Source organism: Protopterus annectens, chromosome 1.part0 (genome assembly GCF_019279795.1).
Source record: "Protopterus annectens isolate FY-2018-M chromosome 1.part0, PAN1.0, whole genome shotgun sequence".
Lineage (NCBI taxonomy): Eukaryota > Metazoa > Chordata > Ceratodontiformes > Protopteridae > Protopterus > Protopterus annectens.
This window is the reverse complement of record NC_056725.1, coordinates 820,471,666-820,493,827: the sequence shown is the minus strand read 5'-3', so window position 1 is coordinate 820,493,827 and position 22,162 is coordinate 820,471,666. Positions and strand designations below refer to the sequence as shown.

Sequence of the window (22,162 nt, the reverse complement as noted above, 5' to 3'; positions counted from 1 at the left end):
CTAACAAATCTGGGTTTGACATAGCTTTATATGTTGGGGAGAGATTACCTCAGAGTAGGCGATATGCTATGGAGTAAAGGTTGAGTTTTTTGAGGCGGTCAGTGTAGGGCATCTATGGCCATTAACCCTCTTTGTGAGGTACTTCTGTGGTCTATCCAGCTGCTGCAGTTGTCTTGTGTGGTACATTCTAAAAGGGGCGTTGTACTCTATAATGGGACTATTGAGTGTCGAGTAGAGGGGAACAATGACATATTTTTTTTCTGGATGAGAACCCTTTTTATGATAAGGTGTGCCACGTAGAAGGACTTCCTGACTACTGTGGCGATGTGACTATCAAAGGACAGACTACTGTCCACCTGGGTCCCAAGGTGTCTTTTTACACATTCGGTGGTAAGTTGACATAGTTTTTACCGAAGCGGATGACATTGCAGTTTTTGGTATTGAGCTTGAGGCCATGCATCTGAAACCAGGCATCTGTGTCAGCGAGGCCCTTCTTTAGGATGTCTACATCATTTGGCGACTCTGCTATGATTCCTAGTTTGCAGTCATCTGCGAAGTTAGTTAGCCAGAGGCCTTCTGTGTTAGCCTGTACTTCAGAGAAGTAGATACCAAACAAGAGTGGTCCCAGTACTGAACCCTATAGTACTCCACTTGTCTCTGGTTTTGGGTCATATTTGGAGTGTGCAACTTTTACAGTGTGGGTTCTGTCAGTGAACCAGTTTGCAACCCATCTTGTGACGAAGGAATTTATACCTAGTTTAGTGAGTTTAGGTATAATTCCAGAATGGGGGATAGTGTCGAAAGCCTTGTTGAGGTCAAGAGAGTCTGTGTGAACCACCTTACCCTCATCTCTGGCTTTCGTGACTGCCTCAAAGAATTCAGTCAGGTTCAGAAGGCATGATCTGCCTTTCACAAACCCAAACTGAGTGGAATCCAGTGTTTGGAGGTTACCATTGTCTTTGAGTTCAATGATGATACGTTCCATATCCTTGCTGCCCAGTCTCGTCAGGCTAATAGGGCAATAGTTCCCGTGATCAGTTGTGGCTCCTCCTTTGTGGTAGTGGGCACAAAGCATGATGTGAGGCTATGTTGTAACATGGTGCTTAGGTTGGGAGCCAGTTCGTTCTTCAGTTCGTTTAAAATACAGCCTAGGATGTTGACCGGTCCCATGGATGCTGTGTTTTTGGCTTTAGAGAGTGCAGCTTTTATTTTATTTTTTTATTTTATTTTATTTGTAGTTGGTTTACCAGGATAGTCCATTTTGTCACAAAGAACCCGTTTTCAATGGAGTCTTGGGGAGAAAAGCTCCAAAACAAGCAGAAGATTACAGTAAGGTATTTTGTTACAAATTATTATAGTTACAATGGCCTAGTAAAAACATTGCAAGTACAATGGACTAGTCATTAATATTCATATACTACAATTTAAAAGAAAAGAAAAAAAATTACAGTATGATAACTCAGATGTCTTTACATCCTGGGTAGGTTCCACTAGGAGGTGCATGTTATGCTTTCAATATCAAAGGCTTACTACAAATGAGATCAGGATATACGAGTTAGGAGAGTAAAAGAAAATGAGGGGAGGAGATTATGTGGGGTGAAAGCAAGGGCATCTTTTAGCTGCGTAGTTGTGATTACAGGGACTCTGCATTCTTCATATAGATCTGGGCTCTTTAGGGGGTAGGGGGATGAAGTTAGCACTGAACCTATCTGCCAGGATTTTGGCAATATCAGTTGGTTCTGTAATTTTCATGCCATTGTGCTATAACTCAGAGCAGATCCGGGTGTTGCCATTGATATTCTTGACTTGGCTATAAAATGCTTTGTGGCTGACCTTAGAATCAGTGTCGATTTTGTTTTTGTAGCTAGCTTTGAATGATATTATAAGGCATCTCTTTCTTACTGAGGCTGACCAGGGAGCTCCTACTCTTATGGGATTTTACTCTGTTATGCAGCAATTTCTTCCTTCTGTTGTATAGTTTATTTATGGCAGGGGACCACCAGATTGGCTTCCTTTTTTTGGAGGATAGCATTTTGGTTCTGGTTGGGATAGCATGATCCATGCACTTGTGTAAGTGCTTATAGAGTGCATTTGTGTAGGATTCAGCAGTAGTAACTGTATTGTTCATCTGAATGGGTGTCATGAAGTTCTTCACCACTTCCGTCTTAAGAAGCATGAATTTGCCTTTGGAGAAATTTTTTACCGTGCTTTACTTAATGGGGGGGGGGGGGGCATGTGGCTATCCAGGGTGATTAGCTTATGGTCGGATCGGACCAACGAGGAGTTGACTTCAGGTGTAGAACACCAGTCACTCATGTTGGTAATGACTTGGTCTAGGATATTGTTGCCCTCTGTGGGGTGTGGGTAATTTGATCTAGGGCACTGGAGTTTATGAATTCCAGAAAGCGTTGTGTAAAGGAGTTGGTACACGAGTAGTTTTCCCAGTTAATGGTGGGGTAGTTGAAATAGCCCATTATTAGGGTTTTTGGTTGAACCCTAATATTTTCCAGTATATCAAGAAAGAGGAGGAGGAATCTTGGGGCATAGTGGGGATCTGTAGCAAGCTACAGTTTGGACTGCAGTTTTGCCCAGAGTTAGTTGCACTTGGATAACCTCGGATGCATTATGCTGAACAACTAGCCTGGAGGCGTGGATATCCTTAATGAATCGTGTTATATGTCCTTAATAATATTATATATCCTTAATGAATATATTATACGTATATATATATATATATATATATATATATATATATATATATATATATATATATATATATAGATAGGTGTATGTATGTGTATATATATATATATATATATATATATATATATATATATATATATATATATATATAAAATGTGATATAAAAAAAACATGCTTTTGGATGACACAGGACTTGTGCAGCTTTACTGGGACTGGGGTCCAACTATGGCATTTGGTTCTGAGGAAAGGTACACTCAGGCATCACTTTTATGGCCCACGCACCCTAAAGCAAATGTTAGATGTCTCACATACCTTGTAGTGACTAAAGGATGTTCTTTGTGTTTCACTGTTGCAGTCATCACCTGTGGGTTATCCCTACTGTGGTAGCCCTTAGCCAGCCCAAATACCAGAGTCATTGTTCTTTTGCGTCACCTACTGGCGCGTGTTGTTTGACGTCAGGTCGTCAGTGTTATAAAGCAAGGCAGCTGACATCATTACATCAGTCTTTCTTGCCGTGGAGCCCGTAGCAGAAGCAGTTTGCACGCAAGCCGGTTGGTCGCTACCAGAAGTTGAATTTCGGCTAAAAACGTCTGAAGCAGAGTTCCCCGTTGGGTGTCCTTTTTTCTTGCACTAACTGATGTCTGAAAAAAGTTAATGATTGCCTTGCCTGTGGAAAGCAGATTCCATACAGAGACTTCCATTCTTATTGCATCACTTCTTTAGGCCCAGACCACGACGTCCCTTGTTGATGGTTCTGTGCCCGCTTTAATGCGAGAACTATTCGCTGTAGAGCTTTCTTTGTAGACAGTTTCGTGTTCCGTCTTCGCATTCTGATATTGCATTAGTCAGCCAACTATTTCTACTATTTTTGGAATGTCCACAGATTAAGATAGAGACAAGACCACACAAGGCTAAGCCTTCCGACAACGCTACCGCTATGCAGGTCGTTAATTCTCCGGAGTTCAGTGAGGTGTTTTCGCAACCCCTGATGTCCTATTCGATATATATGCAGGCCTCTGCTGAGACTCTGAGTCCAGTATGCCGTAGAAATTTTCTTCGTCAAACGAGCCTTTGGCTGTCTCTGCCTCGGTTGGGTTCGGACCGTGACGCAGGCACTGGCTTCCGAGGAGGTTTTTTGCACTACTGAATCTAGACAAAAAATGACGACTTTGCATCCGACTACCATTTCTCTCATACTGACGGTTTTTCTCAGGAGTAGAAGCCAGGCCACTCCTAGGAAATCTGCTTCCAGCCACCATCTTGCTACTGCTCCACCACCTCAAGCACAAATGCTTTAAAATGGTGGAGGGTCTCATCTCCCTTATCCGGGTTAGTCAGGCCACTACTTCTAAAAGGAAAAGGCACCCTTCTCCTGAAATTGATAGAATAGGATTCTGAGGAATCTGACTGCTCAGTTTTTGAAGAGGAACAGCATCCCTTAACTGCTTATGAGGATTCAGATGCAAAAGAATCCATCCCTTCTGCCCTCCCCTCCAGAGGACCTTTCCTTTGGGGAAAACCCTTCACTCCTTCAAGAAACATTTCCAATGGGAATCTCAGGACTTCTCACAGTCTAAGAAAAGACTTGAGACTTTCTGGACCTTCCCCAGCACAGACCCCTGGCCATCCCCGCTATTTTTGAGGTGGTGGATGATTTTTTCTGTGAATCCAGCTTTGCCCCCGACACCCTCCCTCCTGCTCCCAGTAAACCTGACTGGTACTACAGGGTACCGGATTCTCGCAAATAACTGTACAGTAATCCTGCTGCAGACACAGATGTCATTACACAAGGACCTAAAGGAGCTAAGACTAGTTCTGCCAAGAATCCTCTTCCTTCTGACAAGGACTCCAGAGCTCTGGGCAGATGGGGAAAAAGTGTATACACCTCTGCAACCTTAGCTATCCGAGCACTCAGTTCCATATGTTAAACTATCAACAACGCACTTTGGAACAATTAAAACAGAAGATTGCTACCTTTTCTTACTGTGCCATTTCAAAAGAGTTAGCAGATTTACTTCCCTCTGCTTGTCAAGTGGCCAATCACTCATTACAATGTGGTTATGATGCCCTAGAAGCCTCTAGCAGGGCAGCAGTGACCAGAATTGTTTTTTGGAGGCATGCATTGCTGAAGAACAACCTCTCCCTGATCATGTCAAGTCTAAACTTTTTGATGCACCCCTAGAATAAGGAGCACTTGTTTGAGGAAAAATCAGAAGTGCTTAAAAAGATGAGACTAAGCAAAATCAATGCAAACAGTAAAATATTTCTTTCAAGTTCAACCTTCCACATACAGCAGGAGCTTTCCTTCTAAGCACTGGGCCTTCCTTGCACCTAGCAGACAGGGCCAAGGTAAGCCCCGCAGGGACGGAACATCCAGGCCCCTATCCCAGGCCAACAGAGAAGCAAACAATGGACCACTTCCACCTCTAAGGCAGGGAGTTCTAAGCCAAACTTCTATGGCAAACACTCACAATGACCCCCCCTCCATCTTTCCTCTCCCTTCTCTCATCAAAAAATATGAGGAAGGCTCTCCCTTTTCAAAGACAATTGGCTCTCTGTAGCAAAGGACCAGTGGGTCTTAAAGATCATTTCTCAGGGATACAAATTCTGTTTTATCTAACTACCAATTCCAGGAGGGTACCCAGACTTGCCTCCAAATCTGTGGACAGAGGCATTGAAACAATTCTTATATCCCAGGGTGGCAGTAGAACCTGTCCCCTCAGGTCAAACAGGAGAAGTTTTTTATTCCAGACTATTCATTGTTTCCAGAAAAGAAGGCACTTCGTGCCCCATCTTGGATCTAGGCATTGAAACGATTCTCATATCCCAGGGGGCAGTAGAATTTGTCCTCAGATCAAACAGGCAAAGGCTTTTATTCCAGACTTTTCGTTGTTCCCAGAAAAGAGGGCACTTAGTGCCCCATCCTGGGTCTATCCATTCTGAGCACCTCCCTAGTGGTCCCCAGATTCAAAATACTAACTTTGCAGCAGCTGCTGCTGCCTATGCTAACAAAAAATGCCTGACTAGTGACCCTAGAACTAAACGATGTCTACCTCCACATCCCCTTCAGGGAATAGTGCAGAAAATTCCTGCGCTTCCGAGCAGGCTCACAAGACTTCCACTTCTCTGCTCTGCCCTTCGCCTTACCTACTGCCCCCGGAGTTTTCAGCAAATGCTTGTCCATGGCCATAGCATTCTGCAGACAGAGAAGTATACAGATGTCCTTCAAGGATGCATCTGCAGTCCTAACATATGGGTTGTCCTGCCTCAGGCAGCCCTTCGGTTGGCCTGATTCCAAGTCAGGTCCTTTTATTTCCGTTTTTTCACTAAATGCGAAGTTGGAGTCTCCGTCTGTATTTTATAAGCAAAACTGGCCCCAAAAAATTCCTCTGCAAACTCCGACCAACGTCTAAGAGTTCGTCGGTTGAAGGAAGCACAGGCTAAACAGGCTGATACGTCGTGGTCTGGGCCTAAGCAAGGAAGGCAGTAGGAATGGAAATCCTTATGAGGTATTTGTTTCCCACAAGTTAAACAATTATTTACTTTGTCTGACATCGGCTGAGGCAAGAAAGAGTCCCCAACGGGGTACTTAGCTTTTTTCGAAGTCTTCGGTAGCTGAATTCACTGGTTCTGACCGACCGGCACTTGCGAACAGCTTCTGCTTCAGGCACCGCGCGGCAAGAAAGACTGAGGAAAATGGCGTCGGCTGATGCTTTTATACCCCAGACGCTCTGACGTCGGGGAAAGTGCGACATCAGCCGAGGCCAGACCCAGACTTTGGAATCCGGCCGACTGAAGGGCTGCCTGAGGCAGGACAACCCGTATGTTATGACTGCAGATGCATACCTATCGGACATCTACATTTATGGTAGGCACAAAACTGTACTTTTTACCTTTACCTGGACGACTGCTTCATTCAGGCAGAGTGCAAAGAAAAGCTGCTCCAGGACCTTTGCTTTGTCAAATCACTCCTAACTTTCCCTAGGGTTCACCATTAATAGAAGAAATCAAAACAAGACCCCACCAGGTAGATAATTTTCTTGGGAGCTGTGCTAGACACAGCATCCCTAATGGCCTTCCCATTCCCAGAAAAGCAGAGCTTCCTGCCTCTCTACTTAACCAGCTGGCTTCCAGAAGTCACCTCACTTCAAGGAAGTTTCTGCAAGCCCTGGGAAACATGGCATCCATCTCATTCCCCTGGCCAGGCTTCACATGAGAAAACTTCAGTGATATTTAAAGAACCTCTGGTGCCAGCACTGTCAGTCCCTAGAGACCTCTCTCCCTCTGATCCCATGTATGTAAGCCAAGTTTCTCTGGTGGGCAGAGGCCTGTCTTAGGAACAAAGGTCTTCCCTTCATCCTCTGGCCAGACCATCACCACCGACGCCTCACACATTGCCTGGGGCGCACACCTAGTAAGCAGGTGCACCCAAGGTCTGTGGGATGCCCAGCAACTTCACTTGCACATCAATCTGAAAGAAATGATGGCAGTACGAAAAGCTCTGACATCCTTCTAATCCCATCTCCGGCCAGGGATTCTTCTTATAAAAACAGAAAATACCTTAGTAATGTGGTACATCAGCAAGCGGGGGGGGGGTCCCAATCTTACCCCCTGTGCAATTTAGCCATGAGCCTCTGGCTTACTGCCACCTCCATGGGTCTACATCTAATTGCCCAATACCTACCAGGGGTCAATACCACCCTGGCAGACTACTTAAGCATAAACTTACTGGACCCCCCCACAAATGACAGCTCCACAGAAAAATCTTTCTGATAATCACTCAGGAGTGGGGGAGTCTGGAAGGGGATCTCTTTGCCTTGCATCTCTACTACCAGCTGCAAAAGTTCTGTACCAGGGAGTATCACCTTCTAGCGTGGAAGATGGATGCCTTGACCTTCCCCTGGAACCTCCTCTTTGTGTATTCGTTCCCTCCCCTGCCCATTATTCCCAAAGTACTGATTAAAATCACTGAGGAGAGACCAAAGGCCATCCTCATTGCTCCATATTGGCCCAGATAGCATTAGTACCCCTTACTGCGCAGCCTGACCTTACAGCCCCCCAAGCAGTTTCCCCTTATCTCAGACCTTTTGACTCAGGTGAGGGGGGAAGATACTGCACCTAGACTTGGACTCTCAGTCTTTCAGCTTGTCTTCTACTTTAAAAGCTTTCGGTGAGTCCCTGTTAAGCAAACCGGTCCTAGACATCACCATAGAGGCCAGAAGGCCCAGCACCAGAAAATCATACTCTGAGAAATGGAAAAGATTCTGTTCCTGGAAGTAGTCCAGAGGGGCCAGTACCTCCCATCTTTCCATCCCTGTTATCTTGGATTACCTAGTCGAGTTGCTCAATAGTGGCCTCTTTCTCCTTTATTAAAATCAATGCCTCAGCCATTTCTGCCCATTACAATTCAGGCCCACTCCTCTTCTCTCATCCTTTGATTAAGCAATTCCTCAGAGGGGCTTCTAATATCAGACCTCCCAGAAGGCCTCCCACGGCACCCTGGGATCCAAATTATGTTCTAGAAAAATTAACTTTACCTCCTTTGGAACCTGCTGCTTCTGCAGAATTAAAGTACCTCTCCTGGAAGACTGCCTTACTACTGGCTGTCAGCTCAGCCAGAAGGGTATCAGAACTTCAGGCTGTCATCGCTGTTGAGACCTTCATCAGTTTCCATGCAGACAGAGTCTCCCCGAGGACTAACCCCTCCTGTATGCCCAAGGTGGTATCTGTTGTGACCCTCAACCATGCCTTGCACCTACCCACCTTCTTTCCCAACCCTTAAAGCAATGGGGAAATAATTCTACATTCGCTAGATGTGCACAGATAATTCTGATACTATCTGGACCGTACTAAACCATTCAGGAAAACAGACCAACTACTTGTCAGCTTAGCCCCTGGGGCAGAGGGGAAGCCAATTTCCAAACAAAATCCAAATGGATATCACACTGTATCCATTTCTGCTACAGACTACGTGGGGACCCCCCCCCCCAAGTCTTTCCATACCCATTCCACTAGAGCAGCCTCCTCTTCCACAGCCTTCCTCAGATGAGTCCCCACCAGGGACTTCTTGAAAGCTGCCACCTGGACCTCTGTCCATACCTTTACAAAGCATTACCACCTACCTCTTTTTTTAAGTCTAGGGCAGGTTTGCATCTGCAGTTCTTCATAGCCTGTTGACCCATGCCTAGGACTCTAACCTATCCTCCACCTTATGCCTAGGACTCTAACCTATCCTCCACCCCTCTCCTCAGCTTTGGGAATCCTCCCACAGGTGATGACTGCAACAGTGAAACATGAAGAACGTAGTACAGTTGTGTACAATTACTATAAATGTAGATGTTTGTGTGTATTCACTGTTGCAGTTCTGGTTCCTTCTCTCTGTCCCCCATATAGCATCTTGCCACCAGGACCACTTTTCCTTATTTCCTTGCCCTTCTGATGGGTTAGGGCAAGAAAAACTGATGTAATGATGTTGGCTGCTTTGCTTTACAGCGCCCAAGAGCTGACGTCAGACTACAGGTGACGGCAGCCGATGCAAAAAAAATTGACTGTGGTATTCGGCCTGGCTGAGGGCTACCACAGCAGGGATAACCCACAGGTGATGACTGCAACAGTGAATACAATCTTAACATGTACTTTTATGGTAAGTGTACACGACTGTACTTTTTGTATACTGGCCAGACATTCGGGTAGCTAAACCGAGGATAACCCAAAGGTTGTGAATACTACAACATGGAAGAGAAGGACATTTATGGTTATGATTATGGTAATATTTTTACGCAACTATTCTTTCTGAATGCCTTTGGGTCGGGCCTGCTGATGCGATTTGGTTTCTAAGCGAGTGTGGAAGGAACCTGATATGATTGAGCTAATCCCAAAGAGACCAGATAGGTCTTTAGCTTCACTGGTAGGAAAAAAACATTGGAGTAAGGGAGTAGTTGTTGATGCAATGGTTGTGGCAGCAGCTACAATAAAGGAACTCGCAGAACAGAGTTCCACAGTTCATCCCCCTAATAGGGAATTTAAGGCCTTGGACAGATTTGGGAAGCAAGTTTATGGTTCCGAGACATTTGATTTCTGATCGCTGAACAACTTGTCACACTTTCAGTTTGCAAAGGGTCTTTATTAAGGAACATTCAAACTCCCTTTCATGTGCCACTGCTGCAGAGGTTCAAACTTCTGTGGTCTTACAGTTGGTTACCCTTCAGTCTTGCAAATTTTTCCATGAGGCTCATCTTGTATGCTGCAGAAGGTGCCTCTAGGTCTGTGAGTTCAGATATGTCCATCAAGTGGTATGCCTGGATGCACTTGTGTGATATTTTTGCGGAGTCTTTCGGGTCATCTTGACGGTTGTTTGTTTGGCCCTATAGTAAAAGAGAACTTTCCAGGTGTGAGAAAGACTGGAATATTCTATCTGCAGTGGCGTACGTTTTTCAACCCCTCAATGGACCTTTTCCAGGAATCAATATGTAGGGCGAAAGGTGAGGTTCAGGTGAGATGTGGAGGTATTTCCCCAAGAGTATAAGGGGGGAGTGAGAATAGCATCCGTGGCCCGCAAAACCAAGGGTCTAGAGATGCTTTTTCCGATGGACCCTTTCAACGCTCCTGAAGGGAGGAAGTCGGGGTTGTTTATCTCTGCACCAGGAAGCTTTGCTAAACATAATAAAGGACACTTGGGTACAGAGAATCTTTTCCAGAGGTTGTATTGTTCCCTTTTCTCAACCGCCTCTGTTACCCAGAAAAAAATCTCGGGTGTTCCACCCAGTCAGTGGGAAGCAGCAACATCAGAAATCCCAAAGCTGCTAGAAAGGGTTCTTCCATTAGGTCCTTGAAGACTAAATAGAATCTGGAACTTAGGATTCTTTTTAGTGCCAAAGAAGACCAGGGACTGGAGACCGATTTCAGTGTGTTGAACAAATCTTTTTGACACAATCATGTTCTGGATGGTCACGGTAGAGTCTAATCTACCATTTCTGAGCAAGGATGACTGGATGTGCAAGACAGAATATCAGGATGCATACTCTTACATAAAAATGAACAGGCGATCTAGAAGTTACTTAAGCTTCTGGCTGGGAGCCAGTCATTACCGTTTCAGAGCATTGCCATTTGGCCTCTCCACAGCAGCTCCCAGGGTGTTCGCCATGTGTATGGTAGTAGTAGCAGTTCAATTGAGACTGCAGGGATTCCAGATATTTCAGTACTTGGACAGCTGGCCGATTACCGTTCCGACCAGGCATCAATTGGTACAAGCACGAAGACAAGGTGTTGCAGACTTTTTCATATCTTGGAATATTACAAGTCAGAATTAAAGCCAGCTCAAACATTGGAATTCATAGGAGCATTGTTCAACACAGTATCTATAGTAACATCTCTTCCTGTTTTGAGCATACAAACAATAAGAAATCTGGTCAAGAAAATAACTTGTAGTACCAGAGTTCCAGACAGATTGATTCTGCAGGCTCTGGAATCAATGTCATCAGCAATAATTTTAGTTCCTTTAGCAAGATAACACATGAGATTTCTGCAGTGGATGCTACAAACTCAATGGTCAATTCTCTTTCAGCACATGTCGACAAAGATGAGAATAACTCTGCTATGCAAATAGCATCTTTCCTGGTGGATGCAGTCACAACTATTAGCTCATCCTTTCCACTTTTCTAAGGCGCAACCCTCCTCAACCTGCTGCCTCCTCTTTCAGGTCTAGAAAAGGGTCAAAAAGACCTTCGTCCAGACCTAATGTACCCACCTCCTCGACCCAGACAACCCTTTCAGGGTTAGTGGAGCTCCCATTAATGCATAACTGCCTGGCCCCACCTATCACTCTCTGCACGCCTTACGCACTATCTCCCCCTCTGGCAAGCCATCACCACAGATCAGTAGGTCTTAACCATTATCAAAAAAGGGTACTTCCTATCCTGGAAAGAAAAAAAACACACTGGAGAAGTATCCCCCCCCCCCAAAAAAAAAACAATTAATCTCCTACCACAAGTCTTGTCAGAACGTCTAAAGCTGGGCACCATAGAATCTGTCCCATCAGGACAGAAAGGAAAGGGATTCTACTCTCGTCTCTTCCTGGTCCCCAAAAAAGATTGCCCCTGGAGATCCATTTTAGATCTCTCCTTTCTAAACCTACACCTTCAGGTACCCTTCTTCAAAATGCTATCACTTCCCACTCTACTGGCTCTTATTCCACCCAGTGACCTAAAAGAAGCCTACCCTTCACATACCCATCAGGACTTCTCGCAGACCATTTCTACATTTCTCTGGACCGTCATCTCATTTCCAATTTACTGCATTGCTCTTGGTTTATCCACTGCCCCTCGAGTCTTTACAAAGTGCTTAGTCCCAGCCATTGCCTTCTGCAAAATGCAGGGAATCCAGATTTACCCTTATCTGGATGACTTCTTAATACTAGCAGAGTCCAAATATACTCTCTCAATGCATCTGCTCTTCACCATGTCCCTTCTGCAAAATCTAGGGTATACTGTCAACCTCCCAAAGTCCTCCTTGAACCCAGGCCAGGACAAGATTTTCCTAGGCTGCAGAATCAGGACGGACAAAATGAAGGCCTTTCTCCCACAGGACAAGGATGTTCTTAGGGTTTCACTGTTGCAGTCATCGCACTTGCGTTATCTGCCTGCAGGTAACTCTCAGTCGGCCCGAATACCAGAGTCTTGGGATTATTGCGTAGGATGTTGTCGCTTCTTCCATGACGTCTGGTCATCAGGGGTATAAAACATGCAGCCGACGCCATTACATCAGCTATTTTTGCCGAGCGGAGCCTGAAGTAAAAGTGGTTCACAAGTGCTGGTTGGCCGCCTCCTGAAATTGTAGTTTTTAGAGTTTCAGACCCGAAGTCTTCTAGAAGATAAGTACCCCATTGGGGATCCTTTTTTCTTGCTCTAACCAGTGTCCGGAAAAATTAATAATGTCTTGCCTGTGGAAAGCAAATATCCCAGAGATTTTCATTCTTACTGTGTCACCTGTTTAGGCTCAGACCACGACGTTCCTTGCTGTCGGTGCTGTGTCCTGTTGAACGCCCAAAATGTTAGTCTTTAGGCTATTTTTTCCACTAAATTCTTTTGCTCTCATTCTCCGTATTCCAAAATGGCTTCGATAAGCCATCCGTCTACCAATCTTCCGATTAAAACGTAAGGATAAAGACAGAGACGTACCGCATAGGTCCAAAACTGCTGACGATGCTTCCGTTAAGCTAGTCGCCAGTCCGCCGGTACTTAGTGAGTTGCTTTCACAGACCCTGATACCCACTTCTGCAGATTCGCAGACCTCTACTGAGACCCATTCAGAGTCCGGTATGCCACGAGATGCTTCTTTGACTATGGAACCTGTGGATGTCTCTACCTTGGATGGGTCTGGAGCCTCTGTGTAGGCACTGGCCTCTGAGGGTGTATTCAGGCCTTCCAATGTTCATATTAAACCGACTACGTTGCTTCAAACCAAAACTATCGAATTTTTCAGGCCCAGAGTTCGCATTATACCTAAGAAACCTACGACCAAATTGCATTTTCAGGGCCCCATGCCACAGAAACAAATGCTTAGAATTGCTGAAGACCTTATTACCTTAATTAGGGGAAGCCAGCCTTCCCCCTCTAAACGTCCAAGAACTGATTTTTCTTCTGATTCTTCAGATCTTGAGTCCGATGACTCTGACCCATCTGATTACCAGGACATATCTTTATCTACCTATGAGGTTTCTGATGCAGAGTATTCCATTCCCTCTGCTTCCCCACCAGAGGATTTTTCTTTTGGTGAAACCCTGCATACCCTCAGAGAGCATTTCTGCTGGCAGTGCCAGGGCTCCCCACAGTCCATAAAGAGACTCAGGGAATTTTTAAACTTACCTCAGCACAAGCCTCTAGCTATCCCTCCTATTCTGGAAATTGTAGATGATATCTTTATTGAATCCAGTCTTGCCTCTGATACTTTGCCACCAGCTCCCAGGAAACCTGACCGGTACTACAGAGTACCTGACTCTCTCAAGTTCCTATTTAAGAATCCTACTGCGGATCCAGAGACCATTTCCTAGGGACCTAACGGCATGAAGGCTACTACAGCCAAAAAACCCCACCCGTTCGGACAGGGATTTTTGGACTTTGGACAGATGCTGGAAGAAGGTATACACTTCTACTACTCTTGCCATCAGTGCTTTAAATTGCCAGTTTCACATGTTAAGGTATCAGCAACATATTATGGAGCTAATTGAACAAAAATGTTGATTCCTGATTGTGCAGAACATAAAGATTTACAAGAGTTAATGCATTCTGCTAACCAGGTTAGAAAACATACTTTGCAGTCTGGTTTTGATGCCTTAGAAGCAATCTTGCAGGGCTGCTGTCCCAGGGTCTGTTCTTAGAAGGCATACTTGGCTTAAAGAACAAATCTTGCCAGACCATGTCAAAGCAAAATTACTAGATGCTCCATTAAACCAAGAACGTCTGTTTGGCACTAAAGCAGAAGTTGTCCTCAAAAAGATGGAGGAAAAAGCTAAATCGAGCAAACTGTTAAAGATTTCCTACAGGTACAGCCACCTAGAATCAGAAGGCATTGGCCTTCTGAAAACTGGTCTTTCCAGTCCCTCCCAGACCTTCTCAGTTTAAACCCAGGGGCAGCAGACCACCAAGACTACAGTCTCAGGGTATGCACAGATCTAAACAATGGAGTGCTCCCCCCTCAAAATGAGGGAGTAGTAAGCCACTGTCCTATGGAACTAGCTCACAATGACTTGTCCTTCACCCTTTCAAGACTTGCCAAAGTACTTGCACCCTTTGGAGGAAAACTAGCCTTGCACGCAAAAAACTGGGAGTACATTACTCAGGACAGATGGGTCTTGAACATTGTATCTCGGGGATACAGATTCTACTTCCACTCACTGCCATCCCCATGTGGATGGCCAGACCTCCCCCCAAACCAATGGGCCGAGGCCTAAAAGCAAATACTTCCTCTTCTCAGTATCAAGGCTATTCATCCTGTCCCAGCAGAGCAAAGGAGACAAGGTTTTTACTCCAGACTGTTTCTGGTACCCAGAAAAGAAAACTCTTGGCGCTCTGTCCTGGATTTGTCTATTCTCAACACCTTCCTGGTGGTTCCAAGATTCAGAATGTTTACGCTCCAACAGCTGCTTCCTATGCTAGCCAAGGACTCCTGGCTAGCCATCCTAGACTTAAAAGAAGCTTATCTGCACATCCCCATAAGGGAATCTTGCAGGAAATATCCACGTTTCAGAGCAGGCTCTATGCACTACCACTTCTCTGCACTTCCCTTTGGCTTATCTACTGCTCCCAGGATATTCACAAAATGCCTAGCTCCAGCCATTGCATATTGCAGGCATTGAAAAATTCATATTTACCCATACTTGGAGACGATTGCCTGATTCAGGCGGACAGTCAGGAATTGCTACTTCAGCGCCTGACATTTGTAAAGGGACTTTTAACTTCACTGGGGTATACCATCAACGAAAAGAAATCACATCTGGTACCCAGCCAAAAGATTGTATTCCTTGGAGCAAGCTTTAATGCATCTTCCCAGATGGCATTTCTCACTCCAGAAAAACAGATTAATTTGACAAACTACTTCAATCTACTGGCCACCCAATCCCAAAATACTGCAAGCTATAGGGTTCATGGCCTCTTGCATTCTACTAATTCCATATGCAAGACTGCATATGAGGAAAATTCAGTAGTACTTAAGTATCTGGTGTCAACATTCTCAGGACCTGGAAACAATGATTCCTATCATTCCTTGCCTAAGGGCAGAGTTCCTTTGGTGGGCAGAGGCCTGCTACCACAACAAGGGACTCACTTTCACTCAACCCCCCGCCACCCAAACCCTAGCAACAGACGCATCAGTCTATGCATGGTGGGTTCACTTGGCAGGAAAATGCATTCAAGGCAAATGGAGCCCAAAACAAATGCATCTGCATATCAATCAGAAAGAAATGTTAGCTGTACAGAATGCGCTAACAGCTTTCACTTACCTTATTCTTCCAGGGCAACTTTTGATAGACTAGACAACAGCACAGTTATTTGGTGCATAAACAAGCATGGGGGAACCCATTCCTACCCACTCTGCAGGTTAGCCATGGCTCTGTTGAACACAGCCTTGAGCAATCGGGTGCACTTGCAAGCTCAATTTCTGCCAGGAAAACTAAATTCACTGGCAGACTACTTAAGCATAAATCTAATGGACCCACACGAGTGGAAACTGGACCCAAATCATTCAAGCTTCTGATCCACAGGTGGGGGGCACCAGAGGGTGGACCTCTTATGGTTCCCCGCAGAACTATCAATTGAGCAAATATTGCACCAGAACTCCCCACAGCCAAGCATGGAAAGCGGATGCCCTGTCCTTTACTTGGGAATACCTCTCAGTCTATGCCTTTCCCCCTCTGCCCCTTCTCTCAAAGGTTCTACTAAAGATCAAACAGTACAAGCCAAGGAAAGCTCTGATTGCACCAGACTGGCCACGCCAGCACTGGTACCCGATTTGCACAGGCTGTCAGTAGTGCCACCATGGCAGCTGCCTCAGATCCCTTCCCTGCTGTCCCAGCAGGAGGGCCAGATTTTGCATCCTGAGCTGCAAACCCTGAACCTAGCAGCCTGGCTCATCCCCTGAACACTTCACCAACAACTCTCGGTACACAGGTGCTGGATGTCATCCTTGAGGCAAGGAGGCCTAGTACTAGGTAATCCTATTCAGAAAAGTGGAAAAGATACTGTTCTTGGAGCCAGTCTCAGGGAATGGACACAACCATGCCCAACTTACCTCAAATCCTAAATTACATAACAGAACTGCTCCACAATGGCCTATCCTTCTATTCAATTAAGATTCATGCCTCTGTCATCTCAGCTCATTATAATACTGAGACACCCCTCTTCTCTCACCCTCTGGTCAAACAGTTCCTGAGAGGAGCCATAATTTTAGGACCCCCCCTCCCCCCAAGGAGAGCACCCACTTTAGCCTGGGACCTTAATTTTGTACTGGAGAAGCTCACGCTTACTCCCTTTAAACCTGCTGCTTCAGCAGAGTTAAAATTACTCTCTTGGAAAACGGCCTTACTTCTAGCCATCAATTCAGCAAGAAGAGTGTCTGAATTGCAGGCCGTTATGGCCGTGGGACCCTTCATTACCTTCCGTGCGGGCAGGGTTTCCCTCAGGACTAACCCATCATTTCTGCCCAAGATGGTATATAGTGTGGCTTTAAACCAATCCATTTGCCAACCTTTTTCCCCTAACCCTCAGAATAAAGGGGAAAGGATCCTGCACTCCCTGGACGTGCACAGGCAGCTTAGGTTCTACCTGGACAGGACTAAACCTTTCAGAAAATCTGACCAGCTGCTAGTTAGCTTTGCTACAGATGCAGAGGGCAAGGCCATTTCAAAGCAAACCATTTTTAAATGGATAGCACACTGCATCCATTTCTCCTACAGACACGATGGAAAACCTACCCCACAGGGGATCAGAACTCATTCCACTAGAGCTACCTCAACCTCTACAGGATTTCTCAGGGGAGTCCCTACCAGGGACATCCTGGAAGCTGCAACCTGAATTTCTGTACACACCCTCACCAAGCATTACCACTTGCCTATCTTTTCTAAATCCAGAGCTGGCTTTGCCACTGCAGTCTTGCAGGGCCTTATAGCTGGCCCTAATGCTATTTAAATTCCTCCTCCCATCCATAGCTTTGGGAATCTACCCAAATGTGATGACTGCAACAGTGAAACATGAAGAACATAGCACAATTGTGTACACTTAACATAAATGTAGATGTAAGAGTGTATTCACTTTTGCAGTCCCGGTTACCCTCCCTCCAGCCCCCTATACTTTCTACCTATCCTTTTTTTTTTTGGGGTCATATCTTATAATAATAATAATGGTATTTATTTTTTTACTGGGTGTGTTCCACACCATGTAATTGCTTCCTATTTTTGGGGCTCCTGACATCTGGGTCAAGAAAAACTGATGTAATGGCATTGGCTGCATGTTTTATACACCTGATGACATGACGTCATGGAAGAAGCGACAGCATCTGACATAGAAATCCCAAGACTCTGGTATTCGGGCAGACTGAGGGCTACCTGCAGGCAGATAACCCAAGTGTGATGACTGCAACAGTGAATACACTCGAACATCTACATTTATGGTAAGTGTACACAACTGTACTTTCTATCCCTGACTGCCCACTTCCAGGAAACCCTCTTATTCCCAGAAGGTGACAGCAAGGCAATTCCTGCGTCTCCTGGGCTTAATGGCAGCAACAGAATGCATATGCGCAAGCTACAGTGGTACCTCAGAAACATTTGGTCCCAACACCTACATCCCCTAGAACAGGAGATTCCCCTCCTTCCCTGTCTGAAGGAAGAAATCAGCTGGTGGATCCAGCAAGTCCATCTAAACCCGGGTTTTCCACTGCAACCACCCACCCCAACCCAAACAGTGCATACAGATGCCTCAGATTCAGGTTGGGGTGCAACCCTGGCATCCTTCAGGGTACAGAAAACTGGCACCTTTCCCTACAGAGCAAGCACTTCGGTATCAGGGAAATGACAGTGGTCTTTCTAGCCTTAGAGACCTTTATTCCCCTTCTGGTCCCAGGGGTGCTCCAGATAGTGACTGACAAATACCACTGTTGTGTGGTATCTCAACAAACAGGGAGGAACAAAGGCCTACCCAGCTGTGCAGGCTGACCCTGCTGATATGGGACCTAGCCTCTCGCCACTTCCTGGTCCTGCAGGCGACATACATCCCCTCGCAGGACAACAAGCAGACCTCCTAAGCAGGACCTTCTCAACACAGCAGAAGTGGATGCTGGACAGGGGAGTCTTCCTAGACGTAGTCCAGCATTGGGGTACTCCACAGATAGACCTGTTTGCCTCCCCCCAGAACAGGCAGCTGCAGACCTTCTGCTCAAAAATACACTCCCCCCTAGCATAGAGTGTGGACGCTTTCAGTATCTTTTGGGAGGGAAAGTTTCTTTATGCCCCCCCCCCCCTTCAATGATTCAGGAAGTCCTCCTGAAATTACAGAAGGACAAACCAAAACTCTTGTGACACCCTACTGGCCAAGGCAGCACTGGTTCCCCCTACTTCTCAATCTAGCCAAGGGCAATCACTACAAGTTATCCTACAAGGTGGACCTACTGACACAAGACAGAGGAACTCTCCTTCATCCACAATTTCAGAGGTTATCCCTGACTCTGTGGGTGATAAACTTTTGATCCCCTTCAGACACCACCACTAAGAGAACGTGCTTTCAGTCCTGAGGGATGCAAGGAGACCTATCACCAGAAAATTTTACCTAGCTAAATGGGAAAGATTTACTAAGTGGTGTCTAGACAAGGGAAGGGAGCCTTGTTCGGCGGATGCCCCCATTGTTCTCACTTGTGTGTCACCTGCTTAAGAGGATTTTCGTACTCTTCAGTGAAAGTACACCTTTCTGCTATATCAGCCTGCTTGCCCCCTGGATCCTCCCTTGGTAGCCAGCCTCAAAGTAAAGCTCTTCCTTAAGGGGGTCTTACACATGAGGCCGCCAAAGAAACCTGTCTCTCTGCCCTGGGACCTCGGTTACATCCTGGAAAAACTAGCCCAGCACCCTTTTGAACCAGGTGGGTCTTCTTCCTTACAGATGTGTACTTGGAAAACCATCCTGCTGGTGGCTATCACTTCGGCCAGAAGGGTCTCAAAGCTGCAGGCTTTAATGTCCTGGCCTCCCTGCACCACCTACCACAAATACAGTCACCCTGCAGACCAATCCCCCTTTTTGACAAAGGTGGTCAAGGACTTGCCTCTAAACCAATCTATCCACTTACCCACTTACTTTCCTTCTCCCACTAATGAAGGGGAGAGGGTACTGCACTCCTTGGATGTGCACAAGCAACTTAGATTCTGCCTGGACAAAACCAGAACCATTAGGAAATCTAAGCAGCTCTTTGTCTCCTTTCACCCCAGAGCCTTGGGCAAGGCAGTCTCCAAACAAACCATTGCTTGCTGGATCAGGAAAACTATTTGTCTGTTACACTCACCATGGAGAAAAACCTCCAGTGGGAGTAAAGGCCCATTGCACTAGAGCGGTGGCCACTTCCAAGGCATTCATTAGAGGTCTGGACATGGCTTCTGTCATAGAATCAACCACTTGGTCCACTGTCCACACTTTAACCAAACATTGTAAACTGGATCAAGTTTCCAGGTCTAGGGCAGGATTCACCAGGGCCATCCTACAGGACTTTGTAGCATCCTCCTCAACATCCACCTCCCTTTCTTGCATCTAAGCTGTGGTACTCTCCCACAACTGGAGTACTGCAACATAGGAATAGAGGGACATAGAATAGTTGTGTAAAATCTTACCATAACCATAGATGTCCTTCTCTTCCATTTTGCAGTATTACTTCCCATCCACCATTACCCCCTACTAAGTTTTGGATCTAATTAGTCTACTAAATGACACCAGGGCTACACACCTGTTCCCACTGGCATCCCTCCTGCTGGACCTTCCTCTCTACCTGCTGGCCTTCAAGTTCTGAGGATTGTGCGTGCAGACGTCACATTTAAGGCCCCTGGTTTATGGTGTCACGTCTGACGTCCCACGCATGCTGCAACAGCTAAGCTGAAGCTTTTGCATTGGAGCAGATGTACGAGTCGCCTCAGGGCAGGAATTCCCACAACTGGAATATTGTAACATGGAAGAGAATGATGTCTATGGTTATGTTAAGATTTTACACAACTATTCTTTTGCCGTCTTGCCTCAGCTATAGCTGGGTGACCTCGCTCCCATCCCCTTTCCCAGGTGGTCTGACGAGATCTGATAAGTCTGATTCAGGATTTTGTACCTTTCCTCAGAAACCAGTATCCCTCATCAGTTAGTGGTCCCTACCTTAAAAAGAGAGGGGGAAACATTCTCTGACAGAAGTCAGAATAATGCAACTCTGAGAAAGCCAAACTATGTAGACCAGATATCCTGACCTCTTAGCTATGAATCAGACACTGTGGGCATGTTATTCTTTAATTTGGAGACATCCTCAGTAGAAGGAACGAACACTTCAAATGGGAAGTTACTTTGATACTCTGTGTATAGGACATCTGGGTTTACCAGAGCTAAAAATCAGTTATTTCTCCAGTAGTAGTCATTGGAGGATGCATTTTTAATGATGCATCTTTGGCGCCATAGACTCTCAACCCTTTTTTTCCTACGACATCTGATAATTTTACAGGGTTATGAACAACTGCAAGAACTTCTAAAAGTATCCTGTTGTTGATGCATCTCTGGTATCTGTAGTTTCCAGCTGGGATCTACTGGGGCTTCAATGAAGAAAACCTTTTTCAGTGACCGAAAAAGTAAGAAGTTTTCTATAAGGCAGCTTTTTGTTAATTTATCTTGATTGAATGAACCTTTTTTGTAGATATTCTGTATCTTTTGCTCATAGGGTAATTGCAGTCTTCATTTAAGTAAATTATTTGCTTTTAAGCATTCATAAACTAAAGACAGCAGCTGGCTAAATGGCCACTGAGGAAGTAATTCACAAGTGGCTTGTGTCATAAGTCGTATCTTTGCTTGTAGTGAGGGAGTCTAGTTGTCTGCAGATTACTTCCCAGCGCATTTGAAACTCCCTACTACTTCTGAAAATGTTTGATCTGACTAAAGTTTCCAAACAGTTTTATCCCATTACAGTAAACTCTTAGTAACCAGAAGTCAAGCAACCGGCAAAAAAAAGTATCTAAGAAAGACCGTACAATTTTCATGTGTTGCACTTTGTCCCACCCCGCAGGAACATACCTTATGGTTTTAGAGTTTTAAAAAGGAAGCTAGAAGTAAATTCCCTCTCTCCTCAACCTGAGAACAAGTCAAACCAAACAAATAGTATAGTGTACAGTATTATCAGGCCTGTTTATAATGACTTCCAGGCAACCAGAAACTACGGTTATCCGGCATCTACCAATCCACATGGGTGCCGGTTAACTGAGAGTTTACTGAACGTCTTCTGACTGATATTTTTGGTCTTTTTTTATGACATAACATCCCAACAGGCAAACAGTGTAGTTGTCCTTAAGAACTGCAGGAATTATGCTACAGTCTCTGTTTTGTAATCTTAATATCTGTCATCTTATCTGTAGTAATTTGTACACATCTGCTACATCTTTATGGAGTTTCTTGACAAAAATTATATACGTTTGCCTTTGAGGGATGTTAGTTTTCCATCTGCTTTCTTTCACCTGTGAAGCCCTGAGTATTGTGTACTGCCAGAGAGATTGTTAGCTAACAAACTTTAAACAGTAAGCCTGAATCAAAATTTAGGATGTCAGTAGTACAGCAGAATGCTTGGGATACTGAACTGTCATCACTTACCTATTGCCAGTTTGTTTTTACAGGCTCATTTTAATGAATTTTTCCCTTTTCAGTTCTACAAACATGTCGTACAAAGTGTGGAGAAGTTCATTCAAAAGGTGAGC

General features: G+C 45.2%; 1 protein-coding gene across 1 annotated transcript in view; it reads left to right on the top strand.

Annotated features, from left to right (window-relative positions):
• The window catches only part of SCAF8 (SR-related CTD associated factor 8), a 1,875,331-nt gene that overhangs the window by 350,999 nt on the left and 1,502,170 nt on the right, over nt 1-22,162 (top strand). The window contains exon 3 of the mRNA XM_044063383.1: nt 22,112-22,156. Coding sequence (XP_043919318.1) covers nt 22,112-22,156 — 45 coding nt within the window. The remainder of the gene's footprint in view (nt 1-22,111; nt 22,157-22,162) is intronic.